At 44.0% G+C, this 25824-nt stretch overlaps 1 protein-coding gene across 3 annotated transcripts in view; it reads right to left on the bottom strand.

The window, feature by feature from the left end:
* Positions 1 to 22175, bottom strand: part of ZFYVE26 (zinc finger FYVE-type containing 26) — a 72965-nt gene extending 50790 nt beyond the window's left edge. For 2 of the 3 annotated variants that reach the window (XM_045014199.1, XM_045014201.1), the window contains exons 1-5: positions 10188 to 10246; positions 3004 to 3210; positions 1655 to 2278; positions 928 to 1017; positions 61 to 129 (exon numbers count right to left, since the gene is read on the bottom strand). In XM_045014199.1, the coding sequence (XP_044870134.1) occupies positions 61 to 129; positions 928 to 1017; positions 1655 to 2278; positions 3004 to 3145 (925 nt within the window). In that variant the 5' untranslated portion in view covers positions 3146 to 3210; positions 10188 to 10246. Of the gene's footprint in view, positions 1 to 60; positions 130 to 927; positions 1018 to 1654; positions 2279 to 3003; positions 3211 to 10187; positions 10349 to 10644; positions 10734 to 12926; positions 13092 to 14041; positions 14173 to 14421; positions 14975 to 17770; positions 17861 to 18666; positions 18746 to 20813; positions 21026 to 22084 lie in introns of those variants that run through there. The other variant, XM_045014202.1, reaches the window with a different exon arrangement.
* Positions 22176 to 25824: the final 3649 nt, after the last annotated feature.

Here is a 25824-nt window from a genome sequence, read left to right on the forward strand (position 1 = left end):
ACTTTATTATATCATTGCATAACGACAAAACAAAGAAATCCTTTCAATGAGATTTAGTACCTGATGTGCTGGTGCTCAATTCACTGCTTGTACTCTCCAGTGATTGACTTGAAGTTCCCTCTTTACAATCTGAAGTGGAAAATAAAAGACAGCATGAGAAATATATCTGACCCAGTCAGGGCAATCAAAGAGCCTCTTCTGGCAAAAGAGCTCAGTGGGGATAACACAGATTATTAGACAAATGCAAGATACCACTGATGTGGTCTTGACATGAGCCATCAGTTAAAGAAGACACTCACTCTCGAACAGAAGAGTGGGCCACCCAGTCTGGTTTCCTGATAGTGGAGAATGTCAGATGATTCAAAGGAAAACTTAACCACTCCCATCCCAAGAATAGTCCTAGTTCTACAATGTTGTTTGAGAGCCAAAAGGGATGTCAGATTTTCTTCCCTGCAAGGTGATCAGTTTAGGTCTTGAGGCAGGAGACTCAAAGGCTACTGTAATTTTTAATCTCAGTTTCTATCACTGCAGATGCTATGCTCGTTCATGATCATAAATAGATTGGGGGGGAGGGGAAGAGGGAGGCTTTTTTTAAACACAATATCTTGCAAGTTCCCCAGAGTAATCATATGTATAGAAAGAATTATTTCCATGTATCAGTTTTAAGTGTGTTGCCTTTTAATTGTGAGGTGGATTTTCGGACGACGACATCTAACCAATAGGTACTGGACTGGGACCAGCCACACTTCACACAGACCACCAATCGTATCTATCTAGGACATTGAGTAGAGAGCTAGAGGAGATAGAGTACTAGGCCAATTTCCAGTCCTGTGAGCCACCCATCTCAAAACACCACCAATTAGTTTCCTATCCAGGTCACATGACATGCACTTGCAATGCAGCCTCCACAGTGATTTCTTAACTCACCCATCCTCCATCTTTGAGTTTGACGGCGCTTCCTCAAGCTGGAGCATCTGGTTAAGGAGAAGTGTCTCTTGGAGGCTGCAAGCTGATGTTCTGAAAGAGTAGCAGTCCTAGTGATTTCTTTAGGAGTCATTATTATACACGTACAAATGCACTGACTGGCAACTGGTCATAACAAAAAAAAAAAAGGCCAGATACATAGAAAGAAGCTAGGCGCTTAGTATAAATGGGGATGGACACAAGCCAGTGTGGTCCAGGGCAATGCCCTAGTGAGAAGTTCAGACTCATCTGTCCACAGATGCCAAGGAAGGTTCTGTGATTCCTATCAGTATGCTACTGCCCCTGGACTCTGCTCAAAGTAATATTTAATACACCCTCAAGAGTCAGGTTTGTTGGAGAAAGGGTGAACACTTCAGCTCCATGAATGTTCTGCTAAGTCTGAGCCCACACAGGCTCCAGAAGACATTAGCACTACACCTCAAGACTGACCTGCACTATCTACTGTTTTCCAAGCCCTGAGCCTCTCTAGAGCAGAAGCTTCCAGCCATCCACATCATGTAGTGACTTTGTGAAGCAGACAAAAGAAAAGGAGAAAACAGTCACTTGCTAGCTACACTAAAGACCAGTGCACTAGCTCACCAGATTAATGAGCTCCTCTCCCACGCGTGCTATAGATCTTTCAATTCAAGGATCACCAAGCTGGCGCTACTGAGATCCCCTTGGATCTTACCTGTATCTCTGTTACTCATCACTACTTTGTATCTCCACTGAGCTTCAGAGAGGTATTTGGAGAACTGCAGCACTCTGCTCCCAAAGACATCTCTATTCACAGAGAAATTCAAGCACTCTACCAACTCCAGCTCCTCATGGGGCACGTTACTCGAATCCCATGGGAGAGAACTCTGAATTTCTTCCAGGTGGTTGAGGAGCATCTTGAGGAAGGCATCCACTGCCAGATCATCCACGAAAAATCCACTGACACCACTGGCAAAATGTTTCAGATCTAGATAGCTCAGCCTGGAGGATTCACAGGTCTCACCACTCAATTCTGCCCGGGGGGCCTGAGGACATCTCTCTGTCTTCCTTTCAGGCTCTGCTGAGTGCTGTGGACTTTCTGAGGTGGAAGACTCTCGGCTGGCACTACCATCCAAGTTCCCAGCACCACAGCTCTTTTTCACAATATTGTCCTCTTCTGCATAGTCCTCGGGCAGGGGAGTCTCTGTGTAGAGGTCACTATAGGAGACAAAAAGCAGGGAGAAGATGTTCTCCAGAAGCTCCAGATGCAGAGGAGCAGGGACACTCCGTAAGAACTGCTGGCACTTGGCAAGATACTGAGGAAAAATAGCTGGACAATCTGTGTTATAAAAAAAATAAAAAACACACTTAAAATTTTTTTCCAGGAATTGTTTCCTCCTCCCCTACCCACTTTCTGATTCCACAATGGTGCTCAAAGTTACAAGAATGGGAACCAAGAAAGCCAATAAAGAACACGATGGCAATGGAATTTTATAAATATCTTTGCCATATCAGTTCAGAGTACTGGTCCATCTAGCTCAATATCCTGCCTCCAGCTATGACCAATGCTAATGGTTCAGAGCTGAACATTCCTCTCCTGATAAAGCATCTAAATGTGCAATGAGGGAGCAGGGAATTACTCCTCCCTGACCCAAACAGTGACCATTTTATGCCCTGAGGCCCAAACTCAGATTTCTTCCATTTTAGCACATTTCTATAGCTTTAGGCCCCAAGAGAGACTAAATAACCACAACGTTAGCTACAGAAATATCAAGCTCTTTTTAAAAATCCCAGCTAAAATATCCCATTAATACTAACATTTTCCCCTTATAGAATGTTTTTAATCTAAGGATTCTAGAGTGCTTTACAAAGGTGGGTAACTTACACCTAATAGTAATAGATGTAGAAAATAACACTTATCTACCTCACAGACGCTGTGAGGTTTACTTGTTTGTAAGTGTTTTGAGCTCTTTGGATAAAGGAATTATAGATGTTCACAGTGTAATATTAAAATAAATTACAATCCACAGAATCTAGGAACTAGGTATGTATAAGTTACTAAACCTAGGTAAGGAGGCCGATCTGCTGGTGGTTCTTTAAGAGGGGTCGAGTCCTCAGGGAGGTCACTGAGAAGGCTGTGCATGCAGTCCTTGCACTTCGAATGACGGTGTGAATTCACACACAGTGCATAGATTGCGTATTTCATGGCACAAAATGCCCGGAAGAGCACCAGGTTGCATTGCTGACTCAGGAGGCTGGAAACCGGCACCGCTGCAAAGTGAAACATGGGAGGGTAAGTTCTCACATATTTTGAGGGACATTGACTAATTCTAGTTTCTAATAGGTCTTCAAGTTCCCCTCCATCCCTAATTCCTTTTAGGAAAGGAACGTAGGGATTTTACTGACCTCCCTGTACGTACGTTTATAAAGACGGCAAATGTTCAGCTGGAGGGAAACTAAAAAATTATACTGAGGAAGACAGTGAAAACAACGACACAAAAGTAAATACAATTTAAAAAGGAAAAGTAATTTTGCCCCACATCCCTATTAACTTGTCTTGGGTAAGCCTCCTTACGGGGTACTCGTGATATAGTAGGGTCAAAGCGTTCTGAGAGAAGTAAGATTTTCAAATTGAGAGGTGCCCTTTAATTCTTATATTTCAAGTTGTAGACATGCTTCCAGAGAATTAAATACCTCAAATCAGAGTTATTTACTAGACAATTCCACAGCCAATTCCACCATAATTCCGGTCATGCAGGTTCCCAATCTTTGTGTTTTAAGAGTCCTCTATGCTTTACGCTCTATTCCACCCTGGCTATTGCTAAATTCTCTACATCTCAAATCTGCCTCTTCCTCTCCAATTCTATTTCTAAACCTTTGGTTTTCTTATCTCTTGCTTCAATTACTGCAATCTCTTCCTCTCAGTTTTCTCCAGTTCCGCATCACAACCCTCAATATCCTCCAACATACGGCTATCAAAATCATCTTCCTTGTTTACTATGCCAGCTACGTTGTCTGCTTTCCTTGAAACTCTGTATTGATTCCCCCACACACACACACATTATATTGTGGCAAAGTTCCTCCTCTCCTCTAGTAGGTCCTGCGCTTATTGGCGGATTTCCTCCCCTCAGTGGTCTTCCCCTTGGATGAAACCCACAGTCTGGATCAACTCCTCCTATGTCTGATTAGGAGTAGCGAGGCTTGGGGGGAACCCGGGCCCGCCCTCTACTCCAGGTTCCAGCCCAGGGCCCTGTGGATTGCAGCAGTCTCTATAGTGCTACTTGTAACCGCTGCTTGACCGCTACAGCTCCCTGGGCTACTTCCCCATAGCCTCCTTCAAACACCTTCTTTATCCTCACCCTAGGATCCTCCTAGTGTCTGATACTGCTTGATTGTATGGTGTTTCCTCAATCCTCCAGTAGTACACCCTCTCAGTTCTTAGTTCCTTGTGTCTTTGACTCCCAGCTCCTCATACGCACTTCCTTCCTCTGGCTCCTCCTCCCTTGACTGGAGTGAGCTCCCCTTTTTATACCAGGTGCCCTGATTAGCCTGCCCTGATTGGCTGCAGGTGCTCCAATCAATGTAGCTCTCTCCAGTGCCTTCTAGAAAGTTCTTAATTGGCCCCAGGCCTTGATTACCCTGGAGCAACTGCCATTTTGGTTCCCATGGTACTAGGGATTTGCTTAGCCTGGGGCTAACATACCTGTTCCTCAGTACTTTCCTGTAGCCATCCGGCCTTGCTCCATCACTATATATATATATCTATATCTATATATACATACACACACAAAGAACAGCTGTGCCAGGGGCTTGAAGAGTTGGTGTGTGTGTGTGTGTGTGTGTGTGTGTGTGTGTGTGTGTGTGTGTGTGTGTGTGTATATATATATATATATATATATATATACACACATATATACACACATACACACACACACCCCAACTCTTCAAGCCCCTGGCACAGCTTGGTTCCCATTTCATCTTCTGCCACTTCCTTACATTCTGATAATTCAGGTCATCTTGATGCTCTCTTAGTTTCCTTCTCCATGAGTAGCTCTGCCCTTTCTTCTTGCCATTTCCTATACCTGATCATCATCCTTGACCCTGTGCACCCCACAATCACTCTTCTCCAGTCACTTCTTATACAGGTGGCCTTCCACAGCCGACTTCCACCCAGCCTTCCTCCATGATATAATGATTTAACAACATATGGAACAAAGAACAGAGAACAAGATCCATACTTGGTAACAGTGGGAAATTTAAGCAAATCTATCCTAGTATAAACATTGCCTAAAGGTCTGTGTGGCTGGATGTGGTTACAACACAGAAGCATTAAACACGTTCAATATATGGTTTGGCCTTACAGTGTAGATAGGAAGGAGTTGTGTTGATCCATTTACAATGCAAGGCCAAACCTTACTTTAACCAGGTTGAATGCTAGCATGTTATAACATGTCCTGCAACATGGTAGATTTTCCTTGTGCAGATTTTGTGGCCAAACTAGTTTATGAACTGCTCTAAAGAATTTGTATTAACCTTGCTGTATTATAGTTTGACTCCAACCAAACTGGCTGATCAAACTTTTAAAACCTAATTTGGGCGCTACCCCACTTGAACAACACTTAAGTATGACTATTAAGCATGATTAAAGGTGTCCAGTAAAGGATTTGAAGGAAATAAGGGAATTATACCCTTTTGGGGTTTTTTTCCATAGCTTCATAGATTCTAGGACTGGAAGGGACCTCAAGAGGTCATCGAGTCCAGTCCCCTGCCCTCTTTATGATAGATACCAGCAGCTTGAAAGGTCTCCCCCACCAATTCTCCCCACCCTTCCCAGCTTGTTTTAGGGGCAGGAAAGGTATCACATGCTAAAAATGTGGTCTCTTATCACATTAAAACAGCAGAGCTGTAATACCATGTAGAAGTCACCACTAGCTCATCAGGGAACCAAACGCACAGGTTATTTGGCATTTCTGCTTTCAGTACAACTTATGTTCCCTATGTAGATAAATGTATTGGTTTCTAATAGATACTGCATTATTGTACAGTAGTGGTGTCAAACACTACCATTTAAAACAATGTTACTGCAGTGTTTGGGATCACTACTGTACAACAGAGTAGTATTTTTTTTTTTTTATAGAAGGACTGGGCCAGCTCATCTGCCTGCTGGTAGTGCAGCATGGGTATTCATGAATTATTCAAACCAATATACATAATGCCTATGGTCCTGTCCAAACACCGGGAGCTGAACTGCATTAGCTAGAAAAGTGTTTGAACTATGTTAATCAGAGTGCTCAAGCATTGTTTCCAAGCAAACCACAAGCACAGATTTTTTCTGAGAATCATGCCATAAAACTAAGGAGTTTTACACAAAATAAATCTGCCAGTGTAAGCACAGCCTAAGATCCATCATTGCAGCCCTACTGGTGGTAGCAATGATAGAGGGTGGAGTGTAGACAGTACTCGGGTGTTTTTACCATCCTGTCCTGTAAGGGTATGTCTACACTGCAGCTAAATACCCACAGTTGGCCTGAGTCTGCTGACTCGGGCTCATGGGTCCCGGGCTATAGGGCTGTCTAGTTGTGGTGTAGATGTTCGAGCTTGGGCTGGAGCCCAGGCTCTAGGACCCCACAATGGGGGAAAGAGTCCTAGAACCTAGTCTCCAGCCTGAGCGTCTACACCGCAATTAGACTGCCCCCTCCGTAGCCCAAGCCCCATAAGCCTGAGTCAGCAGACACAAACACCCGTTGCTGGCCTAATTGCAATGTTGACATACCCTTCGCCTACTCAGTACAATTAGTCATTGCAGTGATAAACACGCCAGTCTCAAATCTGTAGGGATACATCCTCTTGCTAAAATAATGGTGGGAGATTTTCAGAAATGCGTAAGGGCAGAGACAACCACACAGACTAGAGCAGAGTTTGACTCACATGGCTTTCTAGAAAAAGTCTTCATCCAGACTATTCAAACATAATTTATCTCACTGTGTCTCCGAACACCGTTATAAATTAAACACTTTATTTGGGTCCTTTCCACATTGGGAGCAGAAGAGCAACAGCTGCTAACAGGGCTATATTTAGACTAGTCTTTTTTTCCTGAAGCTTCCCACCACTGTAGTTCTGTAGGTGGTAACAACTGCAGGAATGATAGTTTAGGAAAGGTGGCTGCTGGTGTTTTAGCCAGGTGTCACATAACCCATACTCCAGTCTGTGCATTTGACAGCACTTTGTGTCTGGCCAGTTTCATGGTTTTGTTCATGGTCAATTACACTGTCTCATGCACTAAGAGAGAGATCACCCTGATACACTGATCTGAGAGGGAAGCTCAGAAGCATGTTCTTCCCCAGGCCTAGCAGGATGGTGTTAACAAAGTAACAGCAGCAGCAAAAATTAAACTGAGGCAGCAGCAGACAGGTGCATGCACAGGGAGGAAGGGAAGTGGGTGGAAGCCTTTTCATGGTATGTGCTGCTATTTTTGGGCCTACTCAAATTACCCTTTTTCATCCTCATCATCAGAGTAGAAAACTCCATTTTTTTAGGCTTCCCCTCCCCCCCACTCTTTCAATTTCAGGATACGCTATCTAAATTTACTCTGTCGGGAAGCTGAACTGTAAAAGAATTCAGTCACAGCACCCCTTTTAAATGCAAGTCTCTTAATTCACCGCTGAGCTGGAAGAAAAGGGAAGGTTTAATTTTCATAAACTAGTTCTGTAAATTCAAGTGATCTTAGAGAAGTGAAACCAGGGCTAGAATTATCCTTCTGTGCAGCTGCATGACTCAGGCAGATCTAGGTGGCCTGAGTCTTCCTGTCCCAGAGAGGTCTCTTATAGTATTTCATCAGCAGGCATTTAGAGTCCAGTATTATAACTGAGATTCTAATAAACATCTATCTGCAAAGAGGAGTAATATACTAAGTTAATGTAATGGTACAGCATCAAAATAAGTCTCAACAACAGGCCTTGAAAGAAAGAAAAAAGATCTTGCTGACTGTGTGAGATAATTACAACATAATTGAAAGAAAAAAAAGGGGGGGATCCCAGAAGAATACCCCAGGTTGGGTTTCATCCTAGGCCTATCCCATGACCTGCCTCTCCTCTGTCCGACAAACATTCATTTGAACAGGCGTAGGGAGCTGGAAGGTGAGATAGAGATAAACCTCTGTTCATTAGGGGCACTATTTGATCCCCAACTCCCTGTCATCAGCGTGTACACACACACACTTAGGAATTTAATGTTAAAAAATAGGAAGCCACCAGCTTGACAATTTGTGGTAGGAGATAAAGAACTGGCTTCCTTTTAGAAAGCAAAAGGAATCAGATTCAGCATTATTGCAAGTTCTGTCATTGAAAACTGTTGGTTCATTTAAACAACTCAACTTGAAATGACACATTCCATACACAGACCCACACAGCTCCCACAAGCAGGGGAAAAACAAAAACCAAGACACCTCACAAGAGTCTGCAGCTTTCCAGTTCCCAGTGCTTTCTGTGGAGTCAAAGCTACTGTGCATCAAGTAGAGCCCCTGCCAGGAAGCAACCACTGACCTAGACACTAGCTTCACTTACCGGAGATACAAGCACAACAGGCGCTTCTGAAAAACTCTTGAAAATTCCTTTAACATACATTACATAGTAATCTAAGGAATTTCAAAGCCTAGATTTATTTATTTATTTTATTTAAAATAAGCACTCCATCGGCTAACGTAGGGCCAAATGTTAAGGTTAAACTTAAGAGGCTTTTGCAAAAGCTAACATTAGAAAATGGCATGGCGTTTTGTGCGTCAGTGAATTTTTTAAAAGTGAATACGGATTTTTATAAACATAACTGAATCTTCCCTTCCAGTTGGAAACTGAAACCCAAGAGTCTTGTGCATGTGAGCCACAGAGAAACTGACCAGTCTACCTTTACTCTCCAAGCTGAGAATATGTAGGGAAAGAACAGTGAAAAGCAAATGAGATTTTAAAATTAATTCACTTTAGTGATAAATGGGTGCGGGGGGCGGGTAGCTCCCTTTTGTGGACACCCAGGCAGCCAGTTAGCTATAGCTGTTCTCTACTTGCTTTACCTGTAAAGAGTTAAAAAGTCTGACTGCATGCACAGGTAAAGGGAAGTGAATGGGCACCTGACCAAAAGAGCCAATGTGAGGGCCACAACTTTTTAAAATTGGGAAAAAAAAACTTTCCCTTTATCTGTCTGTCCGTTGTTCTCCGGAGAGAGGAGACAACATAGCAGCAATGCTATAAGAAGCTTTAAGCCAGGTATGGAAAATCATCAGATCATACCTAGAACTACTTATTTGAACCTGAGATATGCAAGTAAATCAGGAAGACGCAATAGGGTTATTTCTTATTGGCTTATGGACTCCTCTGTGCTAACCCCCAAATGTTTTTGTTTTGCTTGTAACCTTTAAGCGGGACCTCAAGAAAACCATTCTTGATGCTTAATTATTATATTTGCTCTTTTTAATTCTAGCAATAGCCTAAGTTCCAAATGTATTTTTTTCTTTATTAATAAAACTTACCTATTTTAAGAATAAAATTGTTTTTTGTGTGTCCTAAGAGGTTAGTGCATATGTTGTTTAATTAGCTGGTGGCAACAGCTGATTTCCTTTGTTTTCTTATTCAGCTCTTCCCCGGGGAGGCAGGGGGTGGGGGTGGGGGGGTGAAAGGGCTTGACGGTACCCCAGAGGAAGGAATTCCCAAGTGCTTCTTCCTGGGTTCTCAAAAGCGGAGGAGGGTTGCACTTGAGTGATGGCAGCATCTACCTATCCAAGGTCAGAGAGAAGCTGTGACTTTGGGAGTTTAATACCAGCCAGTATTAATTTTTAGAATCCTTGCAAGCCCCAACCTTCTGCACTCAAAGTACCAGAGTGGGGAATCAGCCTTGACAACTTTTATTAAATTATACTCAGAAAAAGTCTTAAATATTTTTTAAGTACTCTGGTGGAAGATGCTATCATGTATGTGCAAAGTTAAATTACCATCTTCAGAGAGTCCCTGGAACTGGGTTTCATAACCTTCTCATAGGAGACAGTTCTCCTTTAAAATGGAAATGGTTAAGAATCACTTTCCTACACCCTATGGAGTTGGGTTTAAGTTCTGCTAAATGATATGTTTATTATTTGCGAAGTGCAAGTTGTACGCACTGATCCTTCCAGACAGGAGTATGATCAGCATTATGAGGATTTTAAAGATATATGCTGAGTGGACTCTTAAAGGTATCCTCCTGCAGTCACATTCCTACTCATTTACCCTGTGTCTCCTGGTCTCTGGCTGGAACCTTCTGAAGAAGCTCAATGACATCCTCTTCATTCAGGCCCAGAAGGTTGGTGAGGTGATGAAGAGAGTAGAGTGCAGAGTGGCAATCCAGACTGTATAAGTGTTGCAAAAGAATCTTCTTTGGGATAGTAATACTGCAAGAAAAAGCAAGACTAATCAAAATGGTGAAAATGGGTCCACCACCTGAACCTTGTCTACACCAGAGATCTTCCGGTTTTAACACTGACTCAATTTGAGAATTTAAAAATATTAAATAAAAACGTAGACAAACATCAAGTTTCTATAGCTTATGGCCACTAAGGGAGACATGGCATAGATACGTATACTTGGCATTTGTATATTAAACCTCTACATATGCAATTCTGGCTAAGTGGGGAGCCTTTGTCAAAATATATGGTTAGTAAAAAAGGAGTGCTTCTGGCTGTTTTACCTGTTTTGCTGTATGCACCATTCAAGAACCTCCACTTGAGCCCACAGCCCATCACAGAACTCTTTCAATACTGAATCATTGCACAGACCCTGTTAGAGAGAGACAGAGCAAATTAGCATTAGCTAACATAAAATGAAGAGATCACATTTACATCAGACCCCTCTACCTTACCAAGAACAGCACAAAACCAGAGTCTGGTTCACATGATGTTTAATGGCTAAAGGAATCTTAACATATTTAGATGGGCAGATTTCTGCACTTTTACTTTATTTACACATTAAAGCAACAAAATGGAGGATAGACAGCTACATTTTGTTTTGAAGGAGCCCTGTTAATGTTAATCAATCTAAACCTGACCCAGCCATTTTTCCCCAATCTGTAAGCTCATCCTTGTAGCTTTGAACATTTTATTTGTAAAGAGAATTTAGTGCTCCTGAAAGGTACTACAGGACTTACATCTCCAGAGCTGTCACTCTAGTTCAGAGGTAGGCAAACTACAGCCCGTGGGCCACATCCTGCCCGCAGGACTGTCCTGCCCGGCCCTTGAGCTCCCGGCCGGGAAGGCTAGCCCCCGGCCCCTCCCCTGCTGTGGCCCCTCCCCCGCAGCCATGCCACCACACAGGCAGTGCTCTGAGCAGCGGGGTTGCGAGCTCCTGCAGGGCAGCGCAGCAGCGTGTCTGGCTCCAGCCAGGCAGCGCGGCTGCCAGACATGTGTTCTGAGCGGCATGGTAAGGGGGCAGGAAGCGAGGGGGTTGGATGAGGGGCAGAGGATCCCGGGGAGCAGTCAGGGGACAGGGAGCGGCTGGATGGGGGAGAGGTTCGGGGGGGGAGGGGGGGGCGGACAGGGGACAGGGAACAGGGTGGGTTTGGATAGGCATGGGAGTCCCAGGGGGCCTGTCAGGGGGCGGGGGTGTAAATAGGGGTCAGGGCAGTCAGGGAGCGGGGGGGGGCTGGATAGGGGGTGAGGTCAGAGGGGGGTGGTTAGGGGCCAAAGGTGGGGGGGTTGGATGGGTCGGGAAGTGGGAGGGGTCGGATAGGGGGAGGGACCAGGCTGTTTGGGGAGGCACAGCCTTCGCTACCCAGCCCTCCATACACTTTTGCAACCCCAATGTGGCCCTCAGGACAAAAAAAGTTTGCCCACCCCTGCTCTAGTTATATACCCAGAACAGATACTGTATGGGTTAGAAACACAAACTGTCTACAAACTCACCTCCAATATGCTTATGTTCTCCTATGGATGCCTGCTCACTGAACACTGATCTGAGACTGTGCTATCTTATACAGGTCACTGATCAGGCATCAGACAGTAACTCCCTTAAGACATTATTGACCTGGGATGGAGATCAATCAATGATCTAGAAGTGAAAGGCTCAGTGTCCCATTATCAGTTGTCCAAGGCAACCACTCAACAACATTGCCTGGATTGGAACTACAGGCTTAGTGTTTAAAAGCTCTGTATACCCAGAAAAGGAAGGAGATTCCAAAATAAAATGGACCCTCTAGTCTCAACTCTGACATTTAGGCTACTGTGGATGTTATTTTGGGCATTCAGGACTAAGTGGATGGCACCGCTCAACTGAGATCAATCGTGCCTACAAGTTCAGTGGCACATATGAAATGGACTGTCAATGCAGTTCCTAGGGCATAAGTACCCACAATACAAACTCAAAACCATTAGGGGGGAGGAATAGCTCAGTGGTTTGAGCATTAGCCTGCTAAACCCAAAGTTGTGAGCTCAATTCTTGAGGGGGCCACTTAGGGATCTGGGGCAAAATCAGTACTTGGTCCTGCTAGTGAAGGCAGGAGGTTGGACTCGATGACCTTTCGGGGTCCCTTACAGCTCTATGAGATAGGTATATCTCCATATATATAAGGCACTATTTGGCCTTGAGTTTCTGAGGTCAAGGACTGAATGGGCCCTGAAGAACGGCCCCGAGGACCCCATTCAGGTCACAGTTGAGGCACACCGATGGAGATGTAGCAAAGGTGAACTTGAAATGCTGCTGCCTGTATACTATTTGTTTTAAAGGAAAAGTTAGGATTTTCAGCCTCTTTTTAAAAGAGGTTTTATAAATCAAACCAGAGGATTCACCCTTACGTCTTCCATTTGGAAAGACATTTAAAGTTCAGAATCTCAGTTTATGCAGTTAGAACAAGTCTCATTTTAGAGACTTCAGATTTGATTAACAATCCAAGCAACCAATTTACAATGACTGGAATCAAACTGAACTGTCAGTCATAGCATTCAGCCATTTCAACCTGCTCTCCACTCGCTTACTTGCCTGAGTTTTGTGAAGAGCATATAACAATTTTTTTGCTGATTCTAAGCTGTGACAGTGAGTCCACCCTAGCAATACCAGAAGACGTCTGAGAGGGTTGAATTCTCGACTCAGTAAGCTGCTCAAGCCTGAGAAGTCTTCCCTTTTTAATAGTGTTAATGCAGTCACCTAGAGAACAAAAAGGAAGCAAGCATTTGTTATTCTAAAAATGCAGAATCCTGCTGGGGTGGTGGTGGGCTGTCACAATAGTAGTTTCAGAAAGTGGTTTAACTTCCTCAAACCCAGATTTTACAGCAGCAAAGAGTCCTGTGGCACCTTATAGAGTAACAGACGTATTGGAGCATGAGCTTTCGTGGGTGAATAGCCACTTCGTCGGATGCAGATTTTACAGGCCACCAAGTTTCTCTTTATTTGGGCTACAAAGAAAAGGAGTCACTAAGTAGAAGCCAGAGAATCGATCCACCCCCTCTCCCTGGCTACTCTTTAAGTCTGCGTATTTTCCAAATAGGTTTTATGCAGAAACCAGAGAAGAATCTGTTGAGCTATAGATGGAATTTTTGAGCCAGTAATAGTAATTGTAGTACTAGTAATTGGCTCATCTGTCTGGATTCTCATGCCCTCAATACACGAGACTTTATTTGTGCACTTTTATCTCCTATAGCACCTTTCACCCCAGGCTCTCACATGCTTAAATATCCATTTAACCCCACAACCCCTTTGTGAAGCATCATTATCCCCATTTTACATATGGGGTACTTGAATCGCAGAGAGGTTAAGCGGCTGCCAAGGTTACTCAGTGAATCAGTGGGAATCCCTGGCAGGGCTAGGAGTAGAATACAGGAGCCCCATCTCCCACATCCTCTGTTCTAACCATCAGACCACACTCGTTTAAATCTTCCAGAGACCTCCATGCTGATATCTTAAATTATAGAGATGAAACAGTGCAGATGGGTCAACAGATTATAAAAACCCACTGCTAGTTAGCTAATATCTTGGCACCAAAAGCCAGGACTTCTGAAGACCTCTAATCAAATCTAAAGTGTTCTAACGCTGGAATCCTGGCACTAACTTGATCCACTACTGGGTTTTCCCCTTCCCTTTCATCTTTATTGCCATACCAGAATCTGCTCCAGAAAGTGCTTGCTGCTGCTCAGGCAGTAGAAATAGGCAGTCTTCCAAGAATAAACCTCTTCAGGCTCTGCGAACAAAGCCAGCATTACCCGCTCTGTGTCCAACTGCTCAGATGAACCTGAGAGACACATAAATGGGATTACTTTCAAACACAGAGAGCTACCTCTGAAGAAAGCAGACCCTGGGCAAGGTTTTCAGCAGTAGAACAGTTAGGGAATCACTAAGCAAAAGCCACGTTCAGACTCCATAACTAAGTTTCCATAACTAAAAATCTCTACGTGGCCAAACTCCCACCCCTTGCTCCCCACAACCTATCTTGCCTGCAAAGTCTCAAAGGTCCAACTTTTAATGAGAAAACAAAACAAACCTTTTCCTGGCAACTTTGGCCCCAACAGTTTCTCTCTTGTCCTCTCTATGAAGACGTTGCTGTACAGACTGAGCAAGGCATGGCTCTGCTTCCTCAGTATGCAGCCCAGTAACCTCTCTTCCTTCAGTGGGCTTCCTTCAGCCCAGCAAGCATCCAACAGCTCCCTGCACAAGTGTCGGAGTTCGCCAGTCTGATGCTCCACTTCAAAATGCAACACACTAAGGACACCGTAAATAGCATCTACTGTCTCACTCTGATCCAATTCTCCTGAGGATTTGGGATACCGCTGAAGCCTCTGCAGAGATTTCAAGGAGTCGCAGAGAAAGTCAATGTAGATGTTTTGCACAGAGCAACTGTGCTGGAGTGCAGAGCTGGGTGTGCCATGTTCTCCCTGCAGGAACTCCAGCAGGGCTTGTGCCCGCCGGGGAGCCCTCAACAAAAGCTTCCGGAGAGCCGAGGTTGCTTCCACACTGAATCTGTATGTGCGGCCATCTCTTTTCTTCCTGTCCGATTCATGCTTGCTCTGGACACATTCAAATGCTTCAAACAGCTCCTGGGAGGAAACGGATATATGTTTGGGGGCCTGAATGCCACCTGGTTTTTTACACACACAATAAAATATTATATATATATATATAAAACCAGATATACAACAAACTTAAAGATTCAATAGACATTCACTTGGAACCATTAAATTTACCTTGGCAACCAACTCTGCTATAGGAATCCAGAACTATAGGCATTCAGTTTCAATCCCAAAATAATGCACTTTTTGCGAACTCATGGCATCAATAGTTATGACTCCCAAGAAGCTCAGATGCCACATGCTGGCTCATCATCTATAATAGTGGCCAAATCTGGATATTTAAAGTATAAAACTCCCATAATGCTCCTAACTACAATACTGCATTATTGAGGGAGTTTCTCACTGTTTCCCACCTCGTGGTCCATTTATGGCATGAGAATACAGTGTCCTTATGATTTTCATCCTAACTAGAATCACTGCAGCTCCTATTAACCTTTAGCAACTAGTCTTTTTTAAATCTTACAAAAGTAAATATTCCGCTGACAATTAAAAATCTTTGAAATGCAAATTCCCATCCAAAGATTTGGTTTATTAAAAACAAAAAAGTTTTTAAAACATATTTTACTTTCCACCACTGGTGCTGTTTGAATATTTTTTTTTTATTTTATTTTTTTTTTTAAGTACTGACACTGGATTTTTTTTGTTTTTAATTCTGGAAACTGTCCTACTGTATATAAAAAGTACTTTACAAAACCCAAGTTTTATTGACGTGTCCCACTGATTTTGTTACTTTGGCATCTAGATCCAGGCTTTCCTTCATTCATCTTTCAAAGTGTCTATTGGTTTCCTCCCCCAACTTCCAAAATTTCAAAACTAAAAGAATTATTAGAATGTTACAAAGAGAAAAGCAGAAGTATAGACCAGACAATTACATTCAGCAAATACTTGCAGCTGGTTAATACCAATAAGGAAGAAGTATTGTTTAGGCTGATGTAAGGAGGTAAAGTTAGAGATAATGCGATGAAGCTGAACAAAGGCTGATTATTAGAAGAAACCTCTTGTCTGAGGTCTATAACACTATGAAACAATCTAACAAGTAAAGTCCTGGAAACCTGCATTGTGTGGGATATTTAAAATGAGCTAGACAGAGCACTGGAGAATTACTACAGACAATAACAGTGTCCTGGGCCCAAGGGACACATTTCTGCACTTTGTACAAAATGATCTCCCAAGACACAGGAGTCCTTGGTGTATCCATTACAACCTACGGTCAGCCTTGTTAGTTAAGGCACTTCTACTCCAGTCTGGTCTGCCTTATTGGATTTTTCAGGTTGGGGTCAGTAAACCTAATAGAAGAATGGATTTGTGACCCCAAGAGCACTATGAAAGTACAGTTCCTGCTCCCCAAACGCCTTTGAGATAAGTTTGCTACATTCCATTGTTCCTGTATTTAAAGGGCTTCCACAAACCCTAACCTCTTTACACCTCCCCTCAATGCACAACATCCCAATTGAGATGGAGAGAGCAGAGACAAATCATTTCAGCTTGATTTCAAACTATCAGCCTGACATTATGATCTGATGAAAGAGTACAAAACAGGCAAATAAGAGGACAGAGTCCCATGGTGAAACCATACCAGCTGCATCCTTTACAGAACTGACGTGCAGCTTTTCTCCCAATCAGCCCTACTGAAGGAGTTTTCCACAATAATCAGTGTGCAGTGGCTGCAGCCTCCTGAACTGCACCACTAAGCTCCCCCAATTCTGGCAGCAACCTTTTTAAAACCACAAATGTAATAATTTGCTCCAGTATCTTTCCAGGTATCAAAGTTGGGCTGACTGGTCTATTATTCCCCAAGTCCTCTTGGATCCCCTTTTTAAATACAGGCATTATGTTTGTTCTTCCACAGTCCCCTGGGACCTCACCTTTCCTCCAACAGTTTTCAAAGATAATTGGTAATGGGTCCAAGATTGCTTCAGCTAATTCCTTAAGCACCCTAGGATGAATTTCATCAGGCCTTGCTCACTTGAATATATCTAACTTAGCTAAATATTCTTTATCCTAATCCATGCCTTGGCTTGCATTCCTTCCTCCTTGTTGTTGTTATTAATTGTGTTGCGTATCTGGTCACCATTAACTTTTTTTAGTGAAGATGAAGCAAAATAGGCATTAAACACCTTAGCCTTCTTGATGTCATCCATTATTAGCTCTCCTTCCCAAACATGGCCAGACAGCTGTATCAGCTCCATTGTCTGGAGTCAAACCTCAACTTGAGTTTGAGTTGGAACAAGAAGCAGAATAGTAGAGAACAATAAAATTTTAAAAACAAGGGCAGTTCTGGCCACTTTGGATTTCAAAGCCTATCAGCAAGAAGATTCAGTGATTCATTCTGTTCGCACACTAGCCTTTCCTCTATTGAGGCCCAAACTCATATCCTACATTATGTCAAGATGTGATGCTTCCAACCTAGTGCCCATTTCTGCAAGTCAGGTGCACAGACAGTTGTGTATGGGGATGTATGACTGCAACAGCAGAGGTAGCTGGAGGTCAGGAGTCAGGATTATTAGCAAGGCTATGTAGAGAAGCTTGCTCAGCACCTGCCTACATTATCCCCCTCTAGCCAGAATCATCAGCATTATATATGCCAAATTCACTACCTAAAGTGAGTAAAACTTGAACTGCCCTGCCCTCACATTCAACTGTCTTTATTTTGTGCAGAGAAGACCAAAGGTACATTAATGTCTCAAACCCAAGGTCAGTCAAGTTAACTCATAGCATTCCTTTCATCCCAAGAATGATCAATAAATCAGGCACTCAGCTCACCTTTAGGACTTCATCAGAGACATCCTTTTGCAGTTCTTCTAAGAGGAGTAAGAATTCAGTTTCTCTTTGGAGAATAGCTGGAATTATTTTCTGAAGTTAATCAGGAAAAGAAAAAAAGATAAAAGAATAGAGAAGATGTGAGCCACTATCTTAAGTTTACAGGTAAAAAAAACCTCAAAACCTTATTTAATTGCTATTTTAGGGCAGACAACTTCAGAGATATTTATTTTATTGAGGATTAAAAGTCCTTTCTCCCATCCTAAGTTACCGAGGGGTTGTTCCTGCACCAACAGATTCCATTCTCTATTTCCAACTACATAGCTAGCAACTGTCACTTCCCCATAACCCCTTTGGGATAGGGTCACCATTCTTCAAAGATCATGAAAATTCATGAACCTAGGCAATGGGGTCAGAGGAATAAAAATGGTGAGGAAAGACAAACACACAACCAATCTTCCCCTTTTTGAAGGCCTTGTTTCTTTCTCCCTTAGGCAGGGTGCTCGCTGCCTACCACTCTCCTCCCCACAGTTCTGTATATGTAAACTACACTGCCTGAAAGTATGCCATTTGTAAAGCATTGTGCAATCATTGGTTTATTTAATCTTTTGGGGATAAAAAGGGCTACAGAAATGTAAGTTACTAACTCATGCTGTCTGTTCATAGGAACATCTCACACTGAGTATGCACACTAAAAAGCTAACTCACACGGCCTCAAAAAATAATCCCAAAACACTTATTTTAATTTCTTGCTAAGTTTAATGAAAAATGGTCTAAGGAGCCAGCTGTAATTAACAGCAGTAAGTCTCAAATTTTAATAGGCAACTACAAAATTTATTATTTTTCTGTTTACAAAGATTATTTTCCATTTGGAGGTCAACTACAACAAACTTCTTTACCTGATCCCATACCAGCCATTTCTTGAGCACAAGGAGCCAAAGCCAAGCAAGTCTCTGAGGGCTGCAATTTTGTCCACACCTGCAAAGGTAACAGTATATACCATCAGTTTCAAACATCTAGGCACCAAAACAAATCTCTACCCACTTCACAGTAGGAAAAGTGACCCCACAGACCCAGTGTATGCCGTGTTGCCAGTACCAAGGATAAAAAAAAGCATAATATACTTATTTCCCTCATGTGGCAACACCAATTTAATTGTGTGTTTTTTCCTCCAGATAAAAATGATTCCCAGAATGCAGTCTGTGTAGTTGATACTCAAATTATTACCAAAAAGTTATACAAGACTTAAGAAGAAACATTTGATTCTTTTTTTGAAATTACAAAAAGTTGAAATGTTTTAAGTTCCCCTGAAGTGTCAGAAACCCAACCTTAACAGTTTCATGCAAGTGCTTGAGAAGTCAAGAGAAAAAACAACAACAAGTGAAACTAACGGTGGTTGTTTCACTACCCAAATTGAAAAATGTGAAAAGTAGACAATTTAAGTGGTGAGAAATTAGATTTTTAAACATTTTCAGTTTTAATAATCTCAGGTGTTGTTAGTAACAAGCGAACATTTTAAACAAATAGGTCGATCATCTTCTAAACAAAAATCACTCAGTGTCAGCACCATTGCAAATCTAAAACAGACTCCCTCTCCTCCTCCAACTCACATTATTTCAGTGAAGGTATCAGAGGGGTAGCCGTGTTAGTCTGGATCTGTAAAAACAGCAAAGAATCCTGTGGCACCTTATAGACTAACAGACGTTTTAGAGCATGAGCTTTCGTGGGTGAATACCCACTTCGTCGGATGCAAGTAGTGGAAATTTCCAGGGGCAGGTATCTATATGCAAGCAAGAAGCAAGCTGCCCCTGGAAATTTCCACTACTTGCATCCGACGAAGTGGGTATTCACCCACGAAAGCTCATGCTCTAAAACGTCTGTTAGTCTATAAGGTGCCACAGGATTCTTTGCTGCTATTTCAGTGAAGTCTTTCAAAATTGAACTTTGCTAGATTTCTGCATGATCTTGAGCTTATACCAGCATCTTATCTATTGCATATATGAACAAGGTTGTAAGCTGACTGAGGCTGGGTTCCCTACATAAATTAGTGCAACTCTGAGCAGGTCGGCACTCAAATGTTAACTGTAATAATGGAATGCATGAAGGCAAAAACACTGGCAAGGAAGCATGTTCTGCTTCAAGGATTCTAAGCAGGGCCAAATTAACTCTCCTGTGGCCCTAGAGCTATTAGATTTTGTGGGGTCCCTGTATACAAGTCTTTTTCCTAATTTAAAACAAAATGATCACAATTATAGCACTGGGGCTATTACTGTTATACGACTCTTGCCTTTTAATTTACATAAAGCCATTCTGTGGTTACATTTCAGTCTTAAAACATGTAGAATATAGTTTAGTTAATTCAAAATAGCCTACTGCTTACCTTAGAACAGCTGTTATATTAGTTTCTTTCTGGGAGGGAGTTGGGTGCAGGAGGGGACTCCAGGCTAGGGCAGAGTGTTGGGGTGCAGGAGAGGGTGAGGGGTGCAGGCTCTGGGAGGGAGTTTGGTGCAGGAGGGGATTCTGACCTGGAGGAGGGGGTTGAGATGCAGGAGTGGATGTGAGGTTCAGGCTCCAGCTGAGAGGCGCTTACCATTGGCAGTTCCTGGCCGGTCACACAGCAGGGCTCAGGCAGGCTGCCTGCCTACATGCCATAGCCCCACGCTGCTCCCGGAAGTGCCTGGCTGCTGGCATGTCTCTACGCACCCCTGGAGGGAGGGGGACAGCGTGTCTCCATGCACTGCTCAGGCTCACAGCTCCCACTGGTAGGTTCCCACCAGGGACCACAGACATGCCACAGCCAGATACTTCTGGGAGCGGCATGGGGCCACGGCATGCAGATAGCCTGCCTGAGCCCTGCTGTGCTGGGACCCCCTTGGCCCAGGGCTGCAGCCCCTAAAGCCCCTGCATTATTCCAGCCCTAATTCTAAGGGTCCATTATAGTTAAGAATAAAGAATCAGCCTCGATTTCTGAGAATTGCATCACATACACCCTGTTTAACACACTTCTACTTCCACCAGTTAGACAAAAATCCCACACAGCACTTACCTTAACTGAGATGGACAAGCTATTAGAGCCTGCAGGATAGCTGCAACTTTCTCAGAGCCATCCCCCTGCCACTGATGTAACTGAGGAATACAGGCCTGCGCTAGCTCCCATTCTCCCCGCTGCACACATTCACAAAAAAAACAGAAAAGATGTTCCAGAGAGGCTGCTTCCTCATTACCAAATGGATGCATCATCCCACTGTGACTGGACTCCTGAAGACAAGGGCGGGGGGGGGGGGGAGAAAAAAAAAACATCCAGAGATAAGTCACAGCAAATCTTCCCTCAATACACCTGGAACAGAACAGGTCCAGAATCAGAAGCCAAGCTGTAGCTATTTCACTTAGTGAAAAGTGTTTTAAAGTTTGGAATGCATTCCCATCCGGTGATATGATCAATACCACAATATTTGTTCAAGTAGGTGATTTAAACATTATCACTGTGAAACATGCACTGATACTTGCTTAGAGTCAATGCTCTCAGGAAACGGAGGGATCATTTTGTTTGTTTATTGAGAGCACTGGCCTATCTGAACTCTGTAGGGAAGGTAAAATGTGGTATCTTGACAACCCTGAAGTGAACAGAGCTGCTACAGCATGAGCAGTTCCAGCTCAAGTTTTCTCCACACTGGGAACTTCTCACCCCTATATATTGACCTGCCAAGGTAACTCAGTCAGTCATGATCTAGAGAGATCATCTTAAGAAAGACAAGAGAGTTTAGTCTCCATGGTCTAGTCACTCAAAATACAAGTAGCGTAAGAATTGCCATATCAGACCAGGGGTGCATCTAGTCTAGCAACCAGTCTTAACAGCAGCTGGTACCATTTGCTTAGAGAAAGGTACAAGAAACCCCCCAGTATGGTGCTTTGTATTCGTGACACAGACACATGTATTAGGACGTGGTCAGACATTCACCAAACACTTTCGCTGGATCACCTTCCCCCACCCCACACCCCGTGTCAGCCCTCCCATCAATGGATTTCCCCCACCTCGCTCCCCATCCTCTGCTGTCCTTCCTACCCCTGAACCAAGGACCTGGGGCATCAGCCCTCCGCTCACATCCAGAAATCCCCCCGCTAGCCCCCTCCCGGGGTGCCCTCCTCCCCGCGCTCCGCCGCCCCCGCTGGCTGCCTCTCGTGCCCCATCCCAGCGCCCGCCTGGTGATCTGCCTGGGATGAGCGGAGATCGGGGCCGCAGCGCCCAGCAGCACCGGCGGTCCCGGTCCCGGTCCCTCCGCGTCGGACGGGCTGGGCTGCCCTGCACCAGACACGCACCTCTTAGGGAAGCCGCACCGGTGATGGATCGGTCCGGCTCCCCCTGCACATTCGGGGCTTATGGGACGGTCCGCACTGATTGCATTCTCCGGGCTGAGCAGTCTAGTGCCGCGGCCATCTTGAAAGACGAATCAGGTGACTTTCCCGACAGCCGGCACACCCAAAACGGCGAGCGCTTATTGGTCAAACCGCGTGAATATGTAAATAACGTGCCATCTTTCTTTAGGGGCACTGAAGCCCCACAGCCGCCATTACTGAAGCGGGCAAAGAAACCACATGTCAATGACAAAGCTAAGCCCGCCCAGGGGCAGCTCCCCGCCAGTCCCAGAACCAGACCTCCCCCCAACCCCCCCCACAGTTAACCCCACCACCCCCTGCTGTGCGGTTACCCACCCCCGCCGGCTCCACCCAGCGGCCGACGTAGCCCCTCCCCGCGGGCCTCAGAACCAGCCTCTCCTGAACCAACCGCCCCGCCCCTCGCTCTCCGGCCCACTGAGCCGCTCAGCCAGTGGCCGCAGAGGCGGGAGCCGCGTCACGTGCTGCTGCCTGTTAATCACAAGAGCCGCTCTGGCCTCGCGAATCAGCCCTGAGGCGAATCCGGCGCGCGCTTCGTCCGCGTCCCAGGGACCCCTTACCGCAGTTCCCCTGTGAAAGCCGCCTGCGAGCCCGTCCCCTCAAACCCTGCCGTGCCTGGGGGCTCCCGCCTCATCCCGCTGCGGGGCACCCAAGGCCCCGCCAGGCAGGACGGGGCTTTACCCGCAGCTTGCTCCGGAGCTGGCCCGCTGGCCGGTCTCTTGCGTGGCCCGCTCACAAGAGGGCAGAATGGATCAAAAAAACACATGACTGAAAAATTGCCATTTGGTAGCATTTTGCACCCACTTTGCAAGACTGTAAATGACCATGTAGGGTGCAGTGGAGTCTCAGCAAGACTTTCTCCTGTCTCAGCCTCACTGATTTGGCTCTTCTCTGGCTTCTCCTTGGGCACCAATCTGCAGCCATTCCCCCAGCACACAGTTGTGTGCGCGTTCCGTCATAACCAAACACAAGCTGGGACAGTTGAGAGGGCTTGCTTATTTGATCATTTATTTTATTAACGCTGTCTTAAGTTGTAGCCAAACAGCTGGGTAATAGCAACCATAATATAATTAAATTTAACAAACTTGTGGGAGGGGAAACACCTAAGACGCCTACCACAGTAGCATTTAACTTCAGAAAGGGGAACTACACAAAAATGAGGAAGCGAATTAAACAGAAATTAGAGGGTACAGTCACAAAACCTTGCAAGCTGCATGGAAACTTTTTAAAACACCATAATAGAGGCTCAAATTAAATGTGTTTTCCAAATCATAAAACATAGTACAGGGGCTGTCAACCTTCGGCATGTGGCCCATCAGAGTAATCCGCTGGCAGGCTGTGAAACATTTTGTTTACATTACGTCCACAGGCATGGCCCCCCAGCAGCTCCCAGTGGCCATGGTTTCCGTTCCCAGCCAATGGGAGCTGTGAGAAGCAGCAGCCAGCACATCTCTGTGGCCCGCACTGCTTCCTGCAGCTCCCATTGGCCGGAAGCATGGCTTTTAGCTAAAGCTGTAGAACAGACTCATTAATCTCTCACGAAGTGGTCTCAGTACTAGATGAGACAGAACACCACACCCAGGACGTGCATGGGTTACATAGGAAGGCTAAAAAATAATTTGAAAAGCAACTAGCCAAAGACTCAAAAACTAATAGCCAACAACAACAAAAAAAGTACATCAGAAGCAGTAAGCCTGCCCAAACAATCAGTAGGGTCACTGGACAATCAAGGAGCTAAAGAAGCACTCAAGGAAGATAAGGTTATTGCAAGAAACTAAATGAATTCTTTGCATCGCTCTTCACTGCAGAAGATGTGAGGGAGATTCCCACACCTAAGCCATTCTTTTTAGGTGACAAATCTGAGGAACTGGCCCATATTGAGGTGTCAATAAAGGAGGTTTTGGAACAAATTGATAAACAGTTATAAGTCGCCAGGACCAGATTCACCCAAGAGTTTTGAAGGAACTTAAATATGAAATTGCAGAACTATTAATTGTTATATGTAAGCTATCACTTAAATCAACTTCTGTACCAGATGACTAGAGGATAGCTAATGTGACCAATTTTTTAAAAAGGCTCCAGAGGCCATCCTGGCAATTACAGACTGGTAAGCCTGATTTCAGTACCAGGGAAATTGGTTGAAACTATAGTAAAGAACAGAATTATCAGGCACATAGATGAAAATGATTTGTTAGGGAAGAGTCAACACAGCTTTTGTAAAGGGAAATCATGCCTCATCAATCAGAATTCTTTGAGGAGGGGGTCAACAAAGGACAAGGATGATCCAGTGGATATAGTGTACTTGGACTTTCAGAAAGCCTTTGAAAAGGTCCCTCACCAAAGTCTCTTAAGCAAAGTAAGCTGTCATGGGATAAGGGGGAAGGTCCTCTCATGGATCAGTAACTGGTTACAAGACAGGAAACAAAGAGTAGGAATAAATGGTCAGTTTTCAGAATGGAGAGATGTAAATAGTGGTGTCTCCCAGGGGTCTGTACTGGGACCAGTGCTGTTCACCATATTCATAAATGATCTGAAAAAAGGGGTAAGCAGTGAGGTGATAGATGATTTGCAGATGATACAAAATTACTCAAAATAGTTGAGTTCAAAGCAAAATCCAAAGAGTTACAAAGGGATCTCACAAAACTGAGAGACTAGGCAACAAAATGGCAGATGAAATTCAATATTGGTAAATGCAAAGCAATGCACATTGGAAAACATAACCCTACCTACACATACAAAATAATGGGGGTCTAAATTAGCTATTACCATACTAGAAAGAGAACTTGGAGTCATTGTGGATAGTTCTCTGAAAACATCCACTGAATGAGCAGCGGCAGCCAAAAAAGCTAACAGAATGTTAGGAACCATTAGGAAAGGGATAGATAATAAGACAGAAAAGATCATGATGCTATGATATAAATCCATGGTATGCCCACACATTGAATACTGCATGCACTTTTGGTCACCTGATCGCAAAAAAGATATAGTAGAATTGGAAAAAGTACAGAGAAGGGCAACAAAAATGATTAAGGGTATGGAACAGATTCTGTATGACTGAGGAGAGATTAAAAAGACTGGGAGTTTTCAGCTTCAAAAAGAGACAACTGAGAGAGGGTCTATGATAGAGGTCTACAAAATTGTGAATGGTGTTGAGAAAGTGAATAAAGAAGTGTTATTTACTCCTTCACCCAATACAAGCACCAGGGTTACCCAATTAAATTAATAGACAGCAAGTATTTATTTCAAAACAAAAGCAAGTATATCTTCACACAACTCACAGTCAACCTGTGAAACTCGTTGCCAGGGGATGTTGTGAAGGCCAAAACTATAGCAGGGTTCAAAAAAAAATTAGGTAAGTTCAAGCAGGATAGGTCCATCAATGGCCATTAGCCATGATAGTCTGGGATGCAACCCCATGCTTTGGGTATTGCTAGCCTCTGATTGCAAGAAGCTGGGAGTGGACAATGAGATGGTTCACTCTGTGATTGCCTGTTCTGTTCATTCCCTGGCAACCTGGCATTGGCCACTGCAGCAAGACAGGATGTTGGGCTAGATGTACCGTTAGTTTGACCCAATATAGCTGGTCTTACAGTTTTTAAAAATATGTTAATTCAGTGCTTTGTCAGAGGCATTATATTGAAATCCCTGGGGAATTAAATCTTTTG

This window comes from Mauremys mutica, chromosome 4, assembly GCF_020497125.1.
Source record: "Mauremys mutica isolate MM-2020 ecotype Southern chromosome 4, ASM2049712v1, whole genome shotgun sequence".
NCBI classification, from domain to species: domain Eukaryota; kingdom Metazoa; phylum Chordata; order Testudines; family Geoemydidae; genus Mauremys; species Mauremys mutica.